This window comes from Cyprinus carpio, chromosome A18 (assembly GCF_018340385.1).
Source record: "Cyprinus carpio isolate SPL01 chromosome A18, ASM1834038v1, whole genome shotgun sequence".
NCBI lineage: Eukaryota > Metazoa > Chordata > Actinopteri > Cypriniformes > Cyprinidae > Cyprinus > Cyprinus carpio.
In genome coordinates, this window is record NC_056589.1 from 29,502,131 (window position 1) to 29,521,968 (window position 19,838).

Below are 19,838 nucleotides of genomic sequence, written 5' to 3' on the forward strand. Positions count from 1 at the left end.
ATGCATTGTGTATTGTAAAAGTGAGTTACATTAATTTATTAATTCAGTTTTGGCCGGTGATATGGAAGCATGTTCCTGCCATTGAATGAAAAAAAAAAAAACTTTTTATCACACAATTCTAAATTTATTTCTCACAATTCTGAATTTTTTCTTGCAATTTGGGTTTTATATCTTGCAATTCTGAGTTTTTTGACATTCTCTTTCCCCCCGCGTGATTCAGAGTTTATATCTTGCAGAGTTTACGTCTCAGTTTTTTCTTCCAATTCTCACTTTTTCTTGCAATTCAGGCTTTTTTTAAATTCTCAGTTTATATCTGAATCACAAAATGTTTTCGTGATTGAGAAGTCGTTACCTTTTGTATTTTTGATTCTATGGCGGAAACAGGCTTCCATACGGAGGGAAGTAACATGACAACGTTCCTGTTTATCACTCTGAAGCTGCTTTGAAACAATCTGTATTGTAATAATACAGATAAGGGTTAATGAGTTGATGGTTCTCTGACGGTAGCACTCATGCTGTGTTTCGTGTGCAGGTTTGATGCGCTGGCCTGTCTGTGGCACTGCCGCTCTCTGAGTGAGCTGAGCGTTGATGGGAATCCTGTCGCGCTGGAGTCATGCTACAGACAGACTCTCCTCCGCTGCTGCTCGCCACACCTTCAGCTGCTCGACATGAAGCGCGTCACAGTGAGTCCCTATTAAAGACCTTAAAGTTGTTTTACAGGCTGTTGAGTGTGCGTGTGTGTGCAGTAACGATGACTTATTTCATTCTGATAAAATACATCTCACAGTTGCGATGGAAACAAAAGGGCTGGACTAATTAAAAACAGGGATGAGCTTTTTGATATGTTCTGCTTATAAAGAAAGTACATCAATTAATTTAAAGGGTTCTTACGATGATTATTATATAACGTGTTTTTGTTGTGATATATTTTATTTTTTAATTCAAAATAACAGGATATTATGATAGCAGGATGCACACATTTTTATTTCAATTTTGTCATTTTCTAGAATCATGATTATTCGAGTTATATTAGAGCTGTGTAATTTACATAAATATTTTTTGTGTAAATTCACCTATGTAAATAGTTATATAATTGATAAATATACATTCATAGATATATTTTATATGTATTTTATAAAAGCATATTTCAGTTTAAAATGTTTTCATTTATTAATCTGTTTTTGTGGCAGATAATTTTGACATGGCAAGCGAATATTACTAGGACAGCCGAAAAAAAAAAATCTTACTTTTGAGTCAAAAGCAAACAATGATGTTTAAATGAGTTTATTCCAGCAGATAATTTCAGACACTGTTAGCTGTTGATCTGAAGATATAATAATCAGGAATGTTACAGAAATACACACAGCTCATCTCTAAAGAATTCCCCTTCAGCCAGAATCCCTAAACACATCCTGGAGTAATGGCTCGTAAAACTCAGAAGAACGCTGATCTGAGATCCGGCCTCTGTGATGTGCTGATTTATAGAACAGCTCCTGGATAAGCTGATCAAACATGTTCAGAATTGCATGAAAAGAGGAATATAGTTGTTTATTTACAGTACAGACCAAAAGTTTGGAAACATTACTATTTTTAATGTTTTTGAAAGAAGTCTCTTCTGCTCATCAAGCCTGCATTTATTTGATCAAAAATACAGAAAAAACAGTAATATTGTGAAATATTATTTCAACTTAAAATAATAGTTTTCTATTTGAATATACTTTAAAAAAATAATTTATTCCTGTGATGCAAAGCTGAATTTTCAGCATCATTACTTCCAGCCTTCAGTGTCACATGTAACATCCAGTCTATCATTTAGAAATCATTCTAATATTCTGATTTATTATGAGTGTTGGAAACAGTTCTGCTGTCTAATATATTTGATGAATAAAAGGTTAAAAAGAACTGCATTTATTCAAAATAAAAAAATTCTAATAATATATATTCTAATAATATATTTTCTTACTATCACTTTTTATCATTTAACACATCCTTGCTGAATAAAAGTATTGATTTTATTTTAAAAAAAAAAGAAAAAAGAAAAAAAAAATACTGACCCCAAATTACTGACCAGTAGTGTATATTGTTATTACAAAATATTTATTTTTTTGAAAACATAGCTTCTTTTTTTTATTCATCAAAGTATCCTAAAAAAGTATCACATGTTCTGAAAAAATATTAAGCAGCAGAACTGTTTCCAACTTTGATAATGAATCATCATATTAGAATGATTTCTAAAGGATCATGTGATAATGATCCTAAAATTCAGCTTTGCATCACAGAAATAAATGATAATTTAAAGTATAATACATTTAAAAACAATTATTTTATATTGTAATAATATATCACAATATTACTGTTTTTTCTGTATTTTTGTTAAAATAAATGCAGGCTTGATGAGCAGAAGAAACTTCTTTCAAAAACATTAAAAATAGTAATGTTTCCAAACTTTTGGTCTGTACTGTAATTGTGCCGTTTATCACCAGTTGTATTAAAGGCAGGGTAGGGGATATGGTTCAAAAGCATTTTTTGTTATGCTGCTTGAAGGTCTCTTCACATCCCAAAAGCAATCACTAAGTCAAGTGCTCTAAATGTATTTATATGTATTTATATCATCTGTGGAAGCCGTAGTACCGTTAAATGTTCGTCCAATCATATCCTTCGGTTCAAGGAATACGATAGGCTGTCCTACCTGCCTGTCAACATGTGTATTTGCATACCAAACAGGGTGCGCAGATAAGATGCATCATCAGTGCGTTCCATTACACTATTGTGGGGTTATTACTGTAATATTCTGCATAATGATTTCTTACCGCTGAATGAGACATGAGGTGATCTGGCAGCGTTGACGCCGTCTCTCATCATGTCGCTGGTTTGTTTGGGAGGAGGCGTGGCTTTGGAGAGTGATTTGCAGAGAGGGTGGGATCTTATGCTTTCAAAGCTAGCTTGCTATTCCTAGTCTTTCTGAAATCACCTACTCTACCTTTAAAGACTGTTTTTATGTAGTGACTCATTAATTAGTAAATCACATTCAGAGAGACAGCGAGTGTGTAGCCTGATCTCCATCTCTCTCCAAGTGATCCCATACAAGCCTCCAAAACTGTTGCAATGCATGCTGGGAATCAAACAGCTGGGTGGACAGCAAATCATCTGAAAATAATCCTCTCTGATCCACACACACACACACAGAGTTCACAAATGCCTCTATGTGCTCCTCTGCTGTGTGTGTGTGTGTGTGTGTGTGTGTGTGTGTGTGTGTGTGTGTGTGTGTGTGTGTGTGTGTGTGTGTGTTAATCGCATCCTGACAGTCTGCTGCTGTTGTGCAGGAGGAGGAGAGACGCACGGCGAGTGTTTCAGCACGAAAGGAGGATGAGAAGAAGAAAGAGAGTCACAAACAGGCTGCGCACAAGGTACAAAAACACACACTTCAGCACCGCACCAGAACTCCCGACAGATATCCGACAGTGAGCTCAGAAAAATCAACTCACTTCAAAGAGAAAACAAAGTTTATAAGATAGTTAGCAAAAACATTTCTCAGAAAGCAAGACTTCTTATCTTCTGTCGTTGTGCATCTCAAGTAAAGAATGTCGAGATATTTGTGCTGGAAAACAAAAAACACTGAGGAGGAGAATCAGTTTCTGCAGTGTGTTTTTTTTCTTACTGCAGTCCTTGTGTGGCGTGTGAGGGATTTCTTGCATGCGTGAGTGTTTTTGACTGTGTGCTGAGATCCAGCGGGGATTTGTAATGAAAGCCTGATAATTCCTGTTGAGTTCAGTCTCACACACACATACACGTGTACAGGAGTGGTGCATTCATCACCTGTAACGTGCTGTTTGTGGGTGGCAGCATCTCACACGTGCATGATGGGATATGGAGCTCATCCAGACATCTGGATGAAACCAGTCGAATGCTTTTGGATGAGAGCGATGCTTCAGCTCTGACATCTGTGTGACAGAATCAGTCCCAGGATTCAGTCTTTATTCTCTAGGAGCAACTGGAGGTCAAGAACATAAAAAAACAACTGTTCAGTTTTTAATTATGAATATGGAACAGTTCAGACACTGCAGATGAGTGAATCTCATCAAAACTGTCAGTGAAGTTCATATTTTAAAAAGTTAACAGCACATTTGCATATTCACGGTTCTCTAATGTTGGTTAATGGTCACATGAAATGCAGCATATTTTTTTTACTAAGTGTTGATTTTGACTGTTTTTATTTTAAAAATTTTATTTCAATTTTTTTTTTAGTAAGTGCTTCATTTTGATATATGATTTTTTTATTTTTTATTTTTATAATGTAACTTTTAATAAGCATTTAATTTGGGTCATTTTTATTTTAAAATAATTTATAATAATTTTACATTTTTATGATTAAATTCATTTAAGTGTTTTATTTTCATTTTAAATCATTCATTTTAATTGTACATTTTTGAATTCTCATTTAGTGTAAGGCATATGTAAAAATATTGACATTATTAAAAAATAGTAAACTATATAGAAATCATCCTAAAAACCTGAGACGTCTTCATGAGATTCACCCAGATGCTGCTTCTTCACAGCAGCTGTAGTTTCACACAGTTCTGGAAGGATCTAATGGATCTAAAGCACCCGCTCTTTCTTTGGTCGCAGGGAAGACGTCGACTCGCAATCCAGAATGCAGCGCAGCAGTGGGAGGGGCTAAAAGCCTGCCTCGAGCTTCCTGCCCAGAACGGCTCAAAGGAAGATGTCAGTCCAGACTACAGCCCCGCCCACAGCCCTGCCCAGACCAATGGGAACACCCAGGAGACATCTCCAGATGAGCCCAGGTGAAGGTCACTCATGAGTGTGTGTGTGAGTGTGAGTGTGCGAGAGTGTGAGAGTGAGTGTGAAAGGGAGTATGTGTGTGTGTGTGTGTGTGTGTGCGTGCGTGTGCGTGTGTGCAAGCGTGCGAGCGTGTGTGTGAGAGTGCATGAGTGAGTGTGTGTGAGTGTGAGAGTGAGTGTTTGTGTGAGACTGTGAGTGTCTGTGTGTGTATGTAAGCGTGTGTGAGCGAGTGTGCAAGCGTGCGAGCGTGAGAGTGCATGAGTGAGTGTGTGTGAGAGTGAGTGTTTGTGTGAGACTGTGTGTGTGTGTGTGTGAGTTGGTGTGCGAGAGTGTTCGAGTGAGTGTTTGTGTGTGTGTAAGTGTGAGAATACATGTGTAAGTGAGAGTGCAAGCGTGTGTGTGTGAGTGTGAGAGTGCATGAGTGAGTGTGTGTGAGAGTGAGTGTTTGTGTGAGACTGTGTGTGTGTGTGTGAGTGGGTGTGTGAGAGTGCATGAGTGAGTGTGTGTGAGAGTGTGAGAGTGAGTGTTTGTGTGAGACTGTGTGTGTGTGTGTGTGTGTGTGTGTGAGTGGGTGTGTGAGAGTGTGAGAGTGAGTGTTTGTGTGAGACTGTGTGTGGGTGTGCGCGAGTGTGTGAGTGGGTGTGCGAGAGTGAGAGTGAGTGTATGTGTGTGTATATGTGAAAATGCATGTGTAAGTGAGTGTGCGAGTGTGTGTGAGAGTGCATGAGTGAGTGTGTGTAAGAGTGTGAGAGTGAGTGTTTGTGTGAGACTGTGTGTGTGTGTGTGTGTGTGTGTGTGTGTGTGTGTGTGTGTGTGTGTGTGTGTGTGTGTGTGTGAGTGTGTGAGTGGGTGTGCGAGAGTGTGAGAGTGAGTGTTGTGTGTGTGTGTAAGTGTGAGAATGCATGTGTAAGTGTGTGTGAGCGTGTGTGTGAGTGTGTGTAAGAGTGTTAGAGTGAGTGTTTGTGTGTGTGTATATATGTGAAAATGCATGTGTAAGTGAGAGTGTGAGTGTGAGAATGCATGAGTAAGTGTGTGTGAGAGTGTGAGAGTGAGTGTTTGTGTGAGACTGTGTGTGTGTGTGTGTGTGTGCATGTGCGAGTGTGTGAGTGGGTGTGGGAGAGTGAGAGTGAGTGTTTGTGTGAGACTGTGTGTGTGTGTGTGAGTGGGTGTGCGAGAGTGTGAGAGTAAGTGTTTGTGTGTGTGTGTGTGTGTAAGTGTGAGAATGCATGTGTAAGTGAGTGTGCGAGCGTGTGTGTGTGAGTGTGAGAGTGCATGAGTGAGTGTGTGTGAGAGTGTGAGAGTGAGTGTTTGTGTGAGACTGTGTGTGTGTGTGTGTGAGTTGGTGTGCGAGAGTGTGAGAGTGAGTGTTTGTGTGTGTGTAAGTGTGAGAATACATGTGTAAGTGAGAGTGCAAGCGTGTGTGTGTGTGAGTGTGAGAGTGCATGAGTGAGTGTGTGTGAGAGTGAGTGTTTGTGTGAGACTGTGTGTGTGTGTGTGTGTGTGTGTGTGTGTGTGTGTGTGAGTGGGTGTGTGAGAGTGCATGAGTGAGTGTGTGTGAGAGTGAGTGTTTGTGTGAGACTGTGTGTGTGTGTGTGTGTGTGTGTGTGTGTGCGTGTGTGCGTGTGTGTGTGTGTGTAAGTGGGTGTGTGAGAGTGTGAGAGTGAGTGTTTGTGTGAGACTGTGTGTGGGTGTGCGCGAGTGAGAGTGTGTGTATGTGTGTGTATATGTGAAAATGCATGTGTAAGTGAGTGTGCGAGCGTGTGTGAGAGTGCATGAGTGAGTGTGTGTAAGAGTGTGAGAGTGAGTGTTTGTGTGTGTGTATATATGTGAGTGTTGCAGTGTGTAAGTGAGTGTTTTTGAGTGTGAGTGTGAGAATGCATGAGTAAGTGTGTGTGAGAGTGTGAGAGTGAGTGTTTGTGTGAGACTGTGTGTGTGTGTGTGTGTGTGTGTGTGTGTGTGTGTGCATGTGCGAGTGTGTGAGTGGGTGTGGGAGAGTGAGAGTGAGTGTTTGTGTGAGACTGTGTGTGGGTGTGCGCGAGTGTGTGAGTGGGTGTGTAAGAGTGTGAGAGTAAGTGTTTGTGTGAGACTGTGAGTGTCTGTGTGTGTGTGTAAGTGTGGGAATGTGTGTGTGTGTGTGTGTGTGTGTGCGAGAGTGTGAAAGTGAGTGTTTGTGTGTGTGTGTATATGTGACAATGCATGTGTAAGTAAGTGTGCGAGCGTGTGTGTGTGAATGTGAGAGTGCATGAGTGAGTGTGTGTGAGAGTGAGTTTTTGTGTGAGACTGTGAGTGTCTGTGTGTGTGTGTGTAAGTGTGAGAATGCGTGTGTGAGTGAGTGTGCAAGCAAGCGTGCGAGCGTGAGTGTGAGAGTGCGTGTGTGAGAGAGTACGTGTGTGTGTGTGAGAGTGGACGTGTTTGATCGTTGTGATTCTCTGTCACAGACGCTTGAGTCCGCTCACAGTCTCGGCCGGAGGGAATGAGAGCAGGTTACGATCTGCCAGTCGACCAAACAGCCCCAGAGACCCCAGGTACATCCGACCGCTTCACTGACATACATCAGAGTCAGAACTGGCCAGTTACTCTGAGTTCGTGCTCATGATGTTGTTCTGAGTGTTTTTTGGTTTTGTTGGTTTGTTCTGATTAGCAACAGTGTTGCATTTGGGTTCTTTATTCAGACAATCATCCAATAGGGATGTCACCCTGTTGCCATGGTTGCAGGTGATTCATAATGCAGGAAGCCAGAAATAATTAAAATGTCATGATTTATTACTCACCCTCATGTTGTTTCCAAACCCATATGCTGTTGTTATATCTGTTGAACACACAAGAAAATATTATTTTAAGAATCACTAGGCCAGCGACTCCCAAACCTTTTCATCAGATGAACCCTTTTGAGCGGAAATATTTTCTCAAAGTCTCCCTGCAATTTTTAAGTTATTATTTCAATAATGTTCACACATATTCGCTTCTCTGACTCAGTTCTTGGTTAGTAACATGACATATGACAACAAATTAAATATTTTATTTTTATTGTTTTATGTTCATTCATTAGATTGATTTTATTAGTAATTCTTTTATATTATTCATTTTAAATGTACATTTTATGATTTTATTAATTACTACTTATTCCTTTATTTATTTATTTTTTTATTGTTTTTGTTTTTTCATTTTTAAAAGATTTGTCTGTTTTGATTAAACATTTTAATGATTTAATTATTTATTTCTAAGTTGCTTATTTTGATTGTTTTTGTTTTGGAATGATTGATTTATTTTATTTGACATTTTTATCATTTCATTATAAGTAAGAGTTTTAGTTTTATTGTTTTTAATTTTCAATTATTTTTATTTTAATTTAGAATTTTAATGATTTAATTATTAGTGTGTATATATATATATATATATATATATATATATATATATATATATATATATATATATTTTTTTTTTTTATTATTTAATTTATTTAATTTAATGTTTAGATTTTAACTATTTAATAAATTATTGCTGAACGTTTTATTTTGATTGTTTTTTGAATGATTAATTTATTTGAATTGTATATATTTTTATTATTTAATAGTTGATTTATAAGTCAGTTTTTTATTGTATGTTATATTAAACATCAGATGTATCCGGTTATAAGAGAAGAGGCCTGATTGAGAAGGTTTATAGACCAGGATAAGATAAATGTGTGTTTTAATACTTGCTAAAAGCATCTCAGTGGTCCACAGCAGACTGCTCAGATTCTTGGCGGCTCTCTTTGTAAAATGGGTCCATTAAATAAATAATTTCTGCGTAGGAGCAGAGTGATTAGTGAATGAGCAGAAGCGCACTTCAGATCCATTAAAGAGCGTCTGCGCTGTGAGTGTTTCTGCTCTGTCTGTGTCAGTCACGTGTGTCTCATCAAGAGCATCATTAAAAACGCATTATTCCCCTCTGAATTAACCTCTCAAAATTAAATCTCTCAAAACCAAAGTGCTCCAATTATAATGAACAAAACTGCGCTGGAAACGCTGATGACTGACAGCTGTTTGTGTTTCTGATGCTGATTCAATACTCTATTCACCCGCCAGTCAGAAATACAGTCATTTTGTTTATCAAGGTCACGTGTATGAATCAATTACTGTGAGATTTATTTATTTTGTATGCATACTGTATTTGTCACTGTTACATTAAAATGTGATTATCATATGTATAAATTCATACACAATAGCAGCAATATACTCTACTGTTCAAAAGTTTTTTTTTTTTTTAAGAAGTCTCTTCTGCTCACCGAGGCTGCATTTACAGTATAATTAGCTGTATATAAAAACAATAGAAGACAACGTAGTAACTGGACCAGATCTGGAGTACAGATCCCCATTGAAGTCCATTATATGGAGAAAAATCCTGGAATGCTTTCCTCAAAAAACATAATTTCTTTGCGACTGAAGACAGAAAGACATGAACATCTTGGATGACATGGTGGGGAGTAAATTATCATTTTTATTCAGGAGTGAACTAATCCTGTGAACAGGCTGGAGTCCAAATATTCCTCTCAGAGGAGTCTCTGTCCGAACATGTTGGGATCCTTCGTGTGTGACGGGAGACTCCAGCTCGTCTCAGTCATCAGAGGAACGTGTTTGTGTTCGCAGGCCGCAGGACGCTGGCGGGCCCAATGTTCAGAGTCTGTCCATGTCTGACAGTCACCTGGCGGAGCTGGATGGCGAGACACTGCGTCTGTTCGGCCCCGGGGCCCTGGAGACGCTGGATCGCTGCTGGGGCGTTCAGACAGCCGCGAGCGTCACCGCCATCGCCTTCAGATACATGCACTTCGACTCCATCATTCCCATGTTCCTGCGCATCCGCCTCAAGTTCCCAAACCTCACGGTGAGGATCACAGCAGATGTTTGAGCTCGAGGCAGATTAAAATGAACCAGTGCAAGCACAGCAACTGTTTATAAACTTTGTTTATATTTTTGCAAATTAAAATTCTTCCAATCAAAGTCACAGTAGAACAGTTGAGTCTCTGATCAACACACAGCAATGATTTGCTACTGACTGAATCTAGTGAGTCAGTGATTCAGTAACTCACTCATAAAGACAGTCAGCTTCATTTCTGAATGAATCAGTTGTTTGAATGAATTGAGTGAGTCAGTGATTCAGTGAATCATTCATAATGACATTCACTTGCTTTATTTCTGAACGAATCAGTTGTTTGAATGAATTGAGTGAGTCAGTGATTTGCTGAGTCATTCATAATGAATCAGTTTTTCACTGAGGAGGAGTGCTTCATTTCTGAACGACATCAGCTTTCATTTTTGAGTGTGATTGATTGAGTGAGTGAGTGAGTGATTCGCTGAGTCATTCATAACGACATTCACTTGCTTCATTTCTGAGCGAATCAGTCGTTTGAATGAATTGAGTGAGTGAGTGATTCGCTGAGTCATTCATAACGACATTCACTTGCTTCATTTCTGAGCGAATCAGCCGTTTGAGTGAATTGAGTGAGTGAGTGAGTGATTCGCTGAGTCATTCATAACGGCATTCGCTCGCTTCATTTCTGAGTGAATCAGCCGTTTGAATGAATTGAGTGAGTCAGTGATTCAGTGAGTCATTCATAACGACATTCACTTGCTTCAATTCTGAGCAAATCAGTCGTTTGAGTGAATTGAGTGAGTGAGTGAGTGATTCGCTGAGTCATTCATAACGACATTCACTTGCTTCATTTCTGAGCGAATCAGTTGTTTGAATGAATTGAGTGAGTCAGTGATTTGCTGAGTCATTCATAACAACATTCACTTGCTTCATTTCTGAACGAATCAGCCGTTTGAGTGAATTGAGTGAGTGAGTGCTGCATTTCTGAGTGAATGCCGTTTGATGAATTTCGCTGAGTCATTCATAACGACATTCACTTGCTTCAATTCTGAGCAAATCAGTCGTTTGAATGAATTGAGTGAGTGAGTGATTCGCTGAGTCATTCATAACAACATTCACTTGCTTCATTTCTGAGCGAATCAGTCGTTTGAATGTTTGAGCTCGAGTTTTAGTTGTGTGTGTTTGTGATTCGCTGAGTCATTCATAACGACATTCACTTGCTTCATTTCTGAGCGAATCAGCCGTTTGAATGAATTGAGTGAGTGAGTGATTCGCTGAGTCATTCATAACGACATTCACTTGCTTCATTTCTGAGCGAATCAGTTGTTTGAATGAATTGAGTGAGTGAGTGATTCGCTGAGTCATTCATAACGACATTCACTTGCTTCATTTCTGAGTGAATCAGTCGTTTGAATGAATTGAGTGAGTCAGCGATTCGGTGAGTCATTCATAACGACATTCACTTGCTTCATTCATGAGCGAACATTCGGTTGAATGAATTCAGTGAGTGAGTCTGAGAGTCATTCATAACGACATTCAGTGCTTCATTTTGAGCGAATCAGTGTTTGAATGAATTGAGTGAGTGAGTGATTCGCTGAGTCATTCATAACGACATTCACTTGCTTCATTTCTGAAGCGAATCAGCCGTTTGAGTTTGAGTGAGTGAGTGATTCGCTGAGTCATTCATCGACATTCACTTGCTTCATTTCTGAAGCGAATCAGTCGTTTGATGAATTGAGTGAGTGAGTGATTCGCTGAGTCATTCATAACGACATTCACTTGCTGAGCGAATCAGCCGTTTGAGTGTGAATTGAGTGAGTGAGTGAGTGAGCGATTCATAACGGCAATTCGCTCGCTTGATTTCTGAAGTGATGTGAGTGAGTCAGTGATTCGCTGAGTCATTCATAACGACATTCACCTTGCTTCAATTCTGGAGCAATTCGTTGAGCGATTGAGTGAGTGAGTGATTTGTCATTCATAACAACATTGAGTGAGTGAGTGATTCGTCGTTTGAATGTTTGAGCTCGAGGCTCAATTGAGTGAGTGAGTGATTCGCTGAGTCATTCATAACGACATTCACTTGCTTCATTTCTGAGCGAATCAGCCGTTTGAATGAATTGAGTGTGAGGAGTGATTCGCTGAGTCATTCATAACGACATTTCACTTGCTTCATTTCTGAGCGAATCAGTTGTTTGAATGAATGAATGAGTGAGTGTGAGTCATTCATAACGACATTCACTTTTGTTTCTGAGTGAATCAGTCGTTTGAATGAATTGAGTGAGTCAGCGATTCGGTGAGTCATTCATAACGACATTCACTTGCTTCATTTCTGAGCGAATCAGTCGTTTGAATGAATTGAGTGAGTGAGTGATTCGCTGAGTCATTCATAACGACATTCACTTGCTTCATTTCTGAGCGAATCAGTCGTTTGAATTAATTGTGTGAGTCAGTGATTCGGTGAGTCATTAATAACGACATTCACTCGCTTCATTACTGAGCGAATCAGCCGTTTGAATGAATCATGACTGTTTTAACACACACGTCTCTGTTGCATCCTGCGCAGCACCTGATGTTCATGGAGACGAGCATCACTCATCTCCCTCAGCTGGCGGCTCTGGCTCAGGTGCGGCGTCTGGAGCAGATCAGTGTTGATCCGGAGGGGAATCCGGTGGTGAGACTGACGCTCTGGAGATCCTTCCTCATCTACAGACTGCAGCACCTCAACCTGCAGAAGATCAACGGCACCGAGGTCCGAGCAGCGGCAGTCAGTGTGTGTGTGTGTGTGTGTGTCAGGAGCATGTGTGTGATGATGTTTGTGTGTTTCAGGTCACCATGAATGAGATCATGGCCTCGGAGCGGATGTTCGGTGCTCTGGGTCACGTTGCTGCTACAGAAACACCACGCTGCCGCCTGCTGCTGCTGCTGGAGGAGTCCAGGTGTGTGTGTGTGTGTGTGTGTGTGTGTGTGTGTGTGTGTGTGTGTGTGTGTGTGTGAGATTCTTCAGCACAGACTAAAACACTCACTTTACCTGTAAAATACCTGTGTGTGTGTGTGACGACAGGCCAGTGCATGTCCACAGCAGCTGCCACCCTACAGTGTGTGTGTGTGTGTGTGTGTGTGTGTGAGGATTGTTTAAGTGCTCTAGAACTTATGGTATTAAACAGTTTCTTCGTGTGCACTTCAGAAAATCTTATCATCCGTCTGCTGCACCCATGAGCACCTGGGAGACTTTAAAAAGTGTTATTTAAGGGCCTACAAAAGTCCTAGCAATTCATAAAATTAAAACTCCATGCGTATTTTATTTTTTATTTTTATTAATTAATTAAAAAATTATTTTACCAGAGCAGAGATGGTCCTCTTGAAACTAACATTTAATTTAATTAAATGAAATTTTTGTTTAATTTTTATTACTTTAAGTTGGCATGGACTTCAGAGGCCTTTATTTGTTTAAGTTTTAATTTATATATATATATCTATATTATATATATATATATATATATATGTATGTATTCTACTATTATAAGTTTCACTTCCCTTACTTTATTCAACAAATTAAATTTTTTTTATTAAAATTTTTTATTCCATTATTATCTTTGGTTAGCATGAACTTCAGATGCTTTATTTTGAATTGTTTAATTTTTTTATTAAATTATTATTTTAGGTTAGCATGGACTTCAGAGGCCTTACTTTATTTAATCATCAATTTTAATTTTTTTTTTTTTATTAAATTATTATTTTAGGTTGGCCTGGACTTCAGAGGCCTACTTTATTTGTTTATCAGGTCTCTACACAGAAGGTTTGTGGGGTTCTTGTTGACTGTAATTCATCTCCACAGTCCCAAATCAAAGGACACACAGTAGATCGTTCAGACCGCACTCATGAGCATCTCAGATGCACTGGTCCTGCTGCACGTGTGTCAGTGGCTCTGTCCTTCCCTCTGTAGGAAGCGGCAGCTGCAGTTCCTGCTGGACGGACGCGGGCGCAGAAGCGGTCAGAGTCCAGACGACCTGAAGGAGAACGGCAAGCAGCTGGGAGACGCTTTGAGTCGAGCACTCTTCAGCTACCCCAGCAGACTCTCCGACGGCCCCGAGGTGAGACCAGCACCACATATACTGATGTTGATCGATCAGCGTCCAGCATCACTGACTCCTCTCTCTCTCTCTGTGTGTGTGTGTGTGTGTGTGTGTCAGGAGGGCGGCGCTGACGCGTCCGAGCGCTCGGAGATGGTGCAGCAGTATCTGCGAGGGCTGATCCACAGAGCCTCCGCTCACTGCGTGAAGGCAGACGCTCTGCAGAAGCTCTGGCCGTCGCTCTTCAGTGAGATCGTGAGAGACTGTGTGCTGGAGATGAGAGACAGACAGGCCTTCAGACAGACGCGCCTCCAGCGGCTCCACAGCGAGTCCCAGACATGAACACAGACACTGAACACTGAATGTACAGCAGCCTCTCATCCTCACTCTAGTTATTTGAGTCGATCTGCTCATTCCTGTGGTTCCTCGGAGTCGGACTATTGAGGGATATTTAATTTATTTTGTTTTGTTTTACCTTTTTTATTTTACTTTTTATTTAATTTTGTAAGGGCCCAAGCTTACAGTCAGTTATAACATTTTATTTTTATTATTCTATTATTTTAGGTCGGAATGATCTTCATAGGTCTTACTTTGTTCAGCAGTTTTATTTTATTATTTCATTTATTTATTTTTATTTTATTTTATTATGGCCCAATCTGACAGTCCATTTTATTTTATTTAAATTTTTTAATTTAATTTAATTTAATTTAATTTTATGACAATTTCATGTCAAGAGTATAAGATGAAGACGGTTTATGGTGAGAACAAACACTGAGAGTTAAACCTGCACTTGAGCTGCATGCTTCCGTTGAGTTTTGACTCATTTCCAAACACACTGCATTAAATTAAGTTTGTGTAGATAAAGTGTTTGCATCAAGCTGTGTGTGTGTAGAGTGTGTGTAGAGTGTGTTTCAGATCTTCTGTTCATTCTGCCTTTATGTCGCTTCCTCATATTGAATGTCAAAATCAAACCATATGATCTTTCCTGAGCACTGAATAATGTTTTGTATTTTACTGATTATTAAAAAGATAATAGTGGAAAAAGTTTTAATGACCTGAACTGAGTAAGAAAGAAAGACAAAATATTGTTGACCTTTGTTTAAATGGAAACAGAGAGCAACTGTAATTGGAAAGGAGGGTTCAGCCTTTGTCCCTCATCTCTCTCTCTCTCTCTCTCTCTGTCTCTCTCTCTCTCACACACACACACACACACACACACGTCTGGTCTCTGAGCGCTTCCTCTCTTCGCGGATCTCTGACTGACGGAGAAACTTTCACTGGAGTGGAAACATCGCATATGAAGAGGTTTAAAGTCATTAATGATGGAGATAATTGCTAATGAGCGACGCGTGAGCTGCTGGATTATTAATGAACGCGCTGGATTACGCGCGTCAGGACGCGTCACGATCCATCAACGCGTTCACCACTAGAACAGCTGGAGCTCAACGGGTACTGCTCTTTTACTGCGCTTTTACCACACTATTACTACACTCACGATTACCACACAAACTCTGACAGCCACCAACACAGAGTAGCATGGTATTTCTATCATTTAACTGTGGTAGCAATATATACAGGAGCTATAATAAATATATTTATACATTTATTTTCATGAACCTAAAGGGTTAACGTTTTATAGAAAAGAATGAATACGCACACGCATATATATATATACACAGTACAGACCAAAAGTTTGGAAACATTACTATTTTTAATGTTTTTGAAAGAAGTTTCTTCTGCTCATCAAGCCTGCATTTATTTGATCAAAAATACAGAAAAAAATGTAATGTTGTGATATATTATTACAATTTTAAATAATTGTTTTTAAATTTATTATACTTTAAATTATAATTTATTTCTGTGATGCAAAGCTGAATTTTTAGGATCATTATCACATGATCCTTTAGAAATCATTCTAATATGATGATTCATTATCAAAGTTGGAAACAGTTCTGCTGCTTAATATTTTTTCAGAACATGTGATACTTTTTTAGGATACTTTGATGAATAAAAAGTAAAAAAAAAAAAAAAAAATAAAAAAGCTATGTTTTTTAAAATATAAATATTTTGTAATAACAATATACACTACTGGTCAGTAATTTGGGGTCAGTAATTTTTTTTCTTTCTTTTTTTTAAATAAAATCAATACTTTTATTCAGCAAGGATGTGTTAAATTGATAAAAAGTGATAGTAAAGAAAATATATTATTAGAATATATATTATTAGAATTTTTTTTTTTTTTTGAATAAATGCAGTTCTTTTTTAACCTTTTATTCATCAAATATATTAGACAGCAGAACTGTTTCCAACACTCATAATAAATCAGAATATTAGAATGAGTTTCTAAATGATCATGTGATAGACTGGATGTTACATGTGACACTGAAGGCTGGAGTAATGATGCTGAAAATTCAGCTTTGCATCACAGGAATAAATTATTTTTTTTTAAAGTATATTCAAATAGAAAAACTATTATTTTAAGTTATAATAATATTTCACATAATTACTGTTTTTTCTGTATTTTTGATCAAATAAATGCAGGCTTGATGAGCAGAAGAAACTTCTTTCAAAAACATTAAAAATAGTAATGTTTCCAAACTTTTGGTCTGTACTGTATATATATATATATATATATATATATATATATATATATAGCCACATAGTTACATAGTTATACCATACTTTCATATGCATTATTACAGTATTCTTGTAACACTGTGGTAACTTTTGGTTATACACCAGTGTAACATGTCCACATACGAGTTATGTAACACTTCATTTTAAAGTGTCCTTGTAGTAATAACGCTAAATTATACATAAGTGTATGCAACTAGCCCTAGCTCTACTGTAAGTACATGTTGTTTATTAATATTACTCAGTACTTAAATATATAATTATACTGTAACAAGAAAACAAGGTATTTCCTGTTAATAACTCCTGTAATATCACAAACCTTCACGAAGGTCTGGTTACTCGTACTGTACCACACACGCTTGACCGCAGCAGCTGCAGTGTTACAGTCACAGCTCCAGCCTCCAGAGGTCAGCAGGTCGGGTCAAAGGTCAGCTGACGTCTAAAAAGAGTACCACACGCGTTTGAACTTGAGTGACATCTGACGACATGCACAGGTGTGTGTGTGTGTGTGTGTGTGTACAGGTGCAGCGCTGCAGTCAGTCTTCAGTATGAGAGCGGCTCTGAGCATCAGGTGAGGAACATTGTGTTTTCACATTTAGCATTTCACTGTCTTCAATTTAATGCGTCCTTGCTGAATAAAAGCATTAACCCTCCATACAACACATAAGAAATTAATGATTTGATCCAAAGTGACTGTAAATACATTTATAATGTCACAAAAGATGTCTGTTCCACATAAATTCTGTTCTTCTGAACTTTCTATTCATCTGTGAATCCTGAAAAATAAAATGTATCACAGTTTCCACAAAAATATTGTGCAGCACGACAGTGTTTCCAACACTGATAATAATCAGAAATGTTTCTTGAGCAGCAAATCATCATATTAGAATGATTTCTGAAGATCATGTGACACTGAAGACTGGAGTAATGATGCTGAAAATACAGCTGCGCATCACAGAAATAAATTACAGTTTAACAGAGATTCACATAGAAAACAGTTATTTTAAATTGTAAAAATATTTAACATTTTTACTGTATTTTTGATCAAATAAATGCAGTGCACAGAAGAGACTTTATCTGCATTAGTGACTCTTGTCATTTTGTGTTTTTAGTGTTGCTGTGGTTCTGTTGCCAATCTTCATATGTCATCAGACAACAAGGCAGGTAAGACTAATATAAAAGGAAAACACTTTATCTATTTTTTTTATCATTTTTTTAATAGTTGAAACAAGTGTCCAAAATTACATTTGTACATCACTGGCTGAATGCAGGTCAATTACTAACACAGTGTTTAGCTTGAGTCTATTGAATTCATTCTGTCCCTCTTATTTTTCATTTTGCTGGTTTATTGTGAGGAATATTTCACATAATATTAATCAGAACTCAAAGTGTCACAAATCAGAACTCAAAACCACATAGATTTCTGTAGAAAAAAAGAAGCATCATCACCTCCAGAGAGGAAAACGTGCTCTTGTCCTTGAGTGTTGTCTCATTCCTGTCATAGTGAGGGTGATCACATGTGCTCCAGCTGTCTGACCTCTCGCTGACCCTGAGAATGAGTTTTAGGGTCCAGCTGAGTGAGGTCACGACCTCTGCCCTCTGATTGGCCGTCAGCTGTTGATTGACAGTCTGAGTGTTATTTTGTTTCCTCTTTATGTACATGATGCACCACCATACGTGCTCAGATCTGGTCTGATCCACAGCAGACTGGTTCTGAAGGAGCGGCGTCGAGGTCGTGGAGCTCCTGGGGTTCGTGGGGCGAGTGTTCGCGCTCCTGCGGCAGAGGAGTTCAGGAACAGACCAGAGTCTGTCTGCCACACTATCCAGCAGTCCGTGATGCATCAGCAGCACAGAACACGGCCTCAAACACGCCTAACCAGAGACGCCTGAGCCTCGGCAGATATGGATGGAGGTATGACATCATCTTCATCAGACAGACCAGTGATTCTCACACTCTTTCATCAGATGAAACATTAGACAGAAATATTTACCTGAAGTCCACCTGAGGTTAATATTTCAATAATTTATCAACACATTCACATGTTCACAGTTCTCTGATATCAGTTAACGGTCACATGATATGCAGTTTTTTTTTTTTTTTTTTGCAATTATATATATATTAATCCCGGTGGTCAAAAGTTTAGAATAGTTAAGATTTTTTAAGTATTTAAAAGAAGTCTCTTCTGTTCAAATAAATCAGTTATTTGATTAAAATACAGTTAAAATTGTGAAATATTATTACAATATAAAATAAGTTTTTTCTCTGTGAATATCAGTTAAACTGTAATTTATTTCTGTGATGTGCAGCTGTATTTTCAGCATCATTACTCCAGTCTTCAGTGTCACATGATCTTCAGAAATCATTCTAATATTCTGATTTGCTGCTCGAGAAACATTTCTGATTATTATCAATGTTGAAAACAGTTGTGCTGTGGAATATTTACAATATACAAATAATTATGTCTTAAATTTTTTACTTTCAAACGTTCAAACCTTTGAGCTTTTCACATATCACATCCTCAAGGTTTTATTTTGTTGTAATATTGGTGCAAAAATGAATTTAAATAAAGTGAATCTAGTGCATTTACTGTACAGTAAACCAAGCTGCTCTGAAAACACGTACAGTATATAAATGAACACAGTGTGCTCTGAAACACGTATATACTTCTATAAATCACAACCTTGATTTGGTAATCATGATTTAATAAGGCATATCACTAATTCAAGTTTATTTTATTTAATTGTGCAGCCCCATTTGGGAAACCCTAAGTTAGCCTTTAACATACTGAGGATCACATCCACTGGAGCAGCATGAGGTGTTTAACATCAGTTTACAAAAGAATTACTAAAGTTATTTTCCCTGTATTTTCTCGTTCTGTTGAAGGAGAGCGAACAGTAGCCGCATCAGTCCAGGGGCGTACGGATACGGCAGGATGCCATACGTAACACCTCTACAGAAAGAATCCAGCAGATCATCCCACAAACAGAGACGATCAGCATCAAACTTCCCACACCAGAGTTACAGGACTCATCAGAGAAGCCCGTCTCAAAACACCCGCTATCACACAGCCGCCCACCCGCCCACTGCTGCCCAACACACCCGACCGCAGATGAACACAGCGGCAGTGCAGAGCAGACCGTACAGCCCGCTACCAAACACCTCCTGCCCTGGAGCCCCGAACCGGCACAAGATCTGCAACAGCATGGTAACATCTGCAGAGAAACACCTCAGATTATACCTAAATAGGCATTATACATCTGCTTATAACAGTTAATTCCGGTAACACTTTAGACATTCTACTAACTATGAGTAACTTTGCAACTACATGCCATCTAGCAGTCATTAGAATATCAGTAGCCTGTCTGCTTAATATCTTCTAACACTTTTAATGGACATTTAACTACAAATGATTGAGAATTTGTTGCAAAGTAATGAGTTAGCTGACATGTAGTTGCAGATTAACAATAGTAATTTGTTATGTA

At 38.4% G+C, this 19,838-nt stretch overlaps 2 protein-coding genes across 5 annotated transcripts in view; both read left to right on the top strand.

The window, feature by feature from the left end:
• LOC109046853 (leucine-rich repeat-containing protein 49) overlaps positions 1–14,768 on the top strand; it is a 25,393-nt gene extending 10,625 nt beyond the window's left edge. For both annotated transcript variants that reach the window (XM_042775771.1, XM_042775772.1), the window contains exons 10-18: positions 533–683; positions 3,324–3,407; positions 4,627–4,802; positions 7,239–7,325; positions 9,429–9,663; positions 12,215–12,400; positions 12,478–12,587; positions 13,595–13,742; positions 13,842–14,768. In XM_042775771.1, coding sequence (XP_042631705.1) covers positions 533–683; positions 3,324–3,407; positions 4,627–4,802; positions 7,239–7,325; positions 9,429–9,663; positions 12,215–12,400; positions 12,478–12,587; positions 13,595–13,742; positions 13,842–14,063 — 1,399 coding nt within the window. In that variant the 3' untranslated portion in view covers positions 14,064–14,768. The remainder of the gene's footprint in view (positions 1–532; positions 684–3,323; positions 3,408–4,626; positions 4,803–7,238; positions 7,326–9,428; positions 9,664–12,214; positions 12,401–12,477; positions 12,588–13,594; positions 13,743–13,841) is intronic.
• Positions 14,769–14,909: 141 nt separating this feature from the next.
• LOC122134348 (thrombospondin type-1 domain-containing protein 4-like) lies at positions 14,910–19,632 on the top strand. 3 transcript variants are annotated; one of them, XM_042775773.1, is made up of 6 exons: positions 14,910–15,170; positions 16,685–16,782; positions 16,878–16,926; positions 17,468–17,519; positions 18,041–18,267; positions 19,240–19,632. In XM_042775773.1, exons 3-6 carry the CDS (start codon positions 16,904–16,906, stop codon positions 19,628–19,630), a joined length of 693 nt encoding a protein of 230 aa, XP_042631707.1. In that variant the 5' UTR covers positions 14,910–15,170; positions 16,685–16,782; positions 16,878–16,903; the 3' UTR covers positions 19,631–19,632. The 3 variants fall into 3 exon arrangements, with proteins under 3 accessions (XP_042631707.1, XP_042631708.1, XP_042631709.1); XM_042775774.1 differs by having other exon boundaries at positions 18,059–18,267; XM_042775775.1 differs by having other exon boundaries at positions 18,062–18,267.
• Positions 19,633–19,838: the final 206 nt, after the last annotated feature.

Bases quoted from the DNA above. Each gene is read 5' to 3' on its own strand.
- LOC122134348 (XM_042775773.1), top strand. From the start codon at position 16,904: ATGAGAGCGGCTCTGAGCATCAG. The intron at 16,927-17,467 runs GTGAGGAACATT...TTGTGTTTTTAG, and splicing joins AGAGCGGCTCTGAGCATCAG to TGTTGCTGTGGTTCTGTTGC. The intron at 18,268-19,239 runs GTATGACATCAT...GTTCTGTTGAAG, and splicing joins CTCGGCAGATATGGATGGAG to GAGAGCGAACAGTAGCCGCA.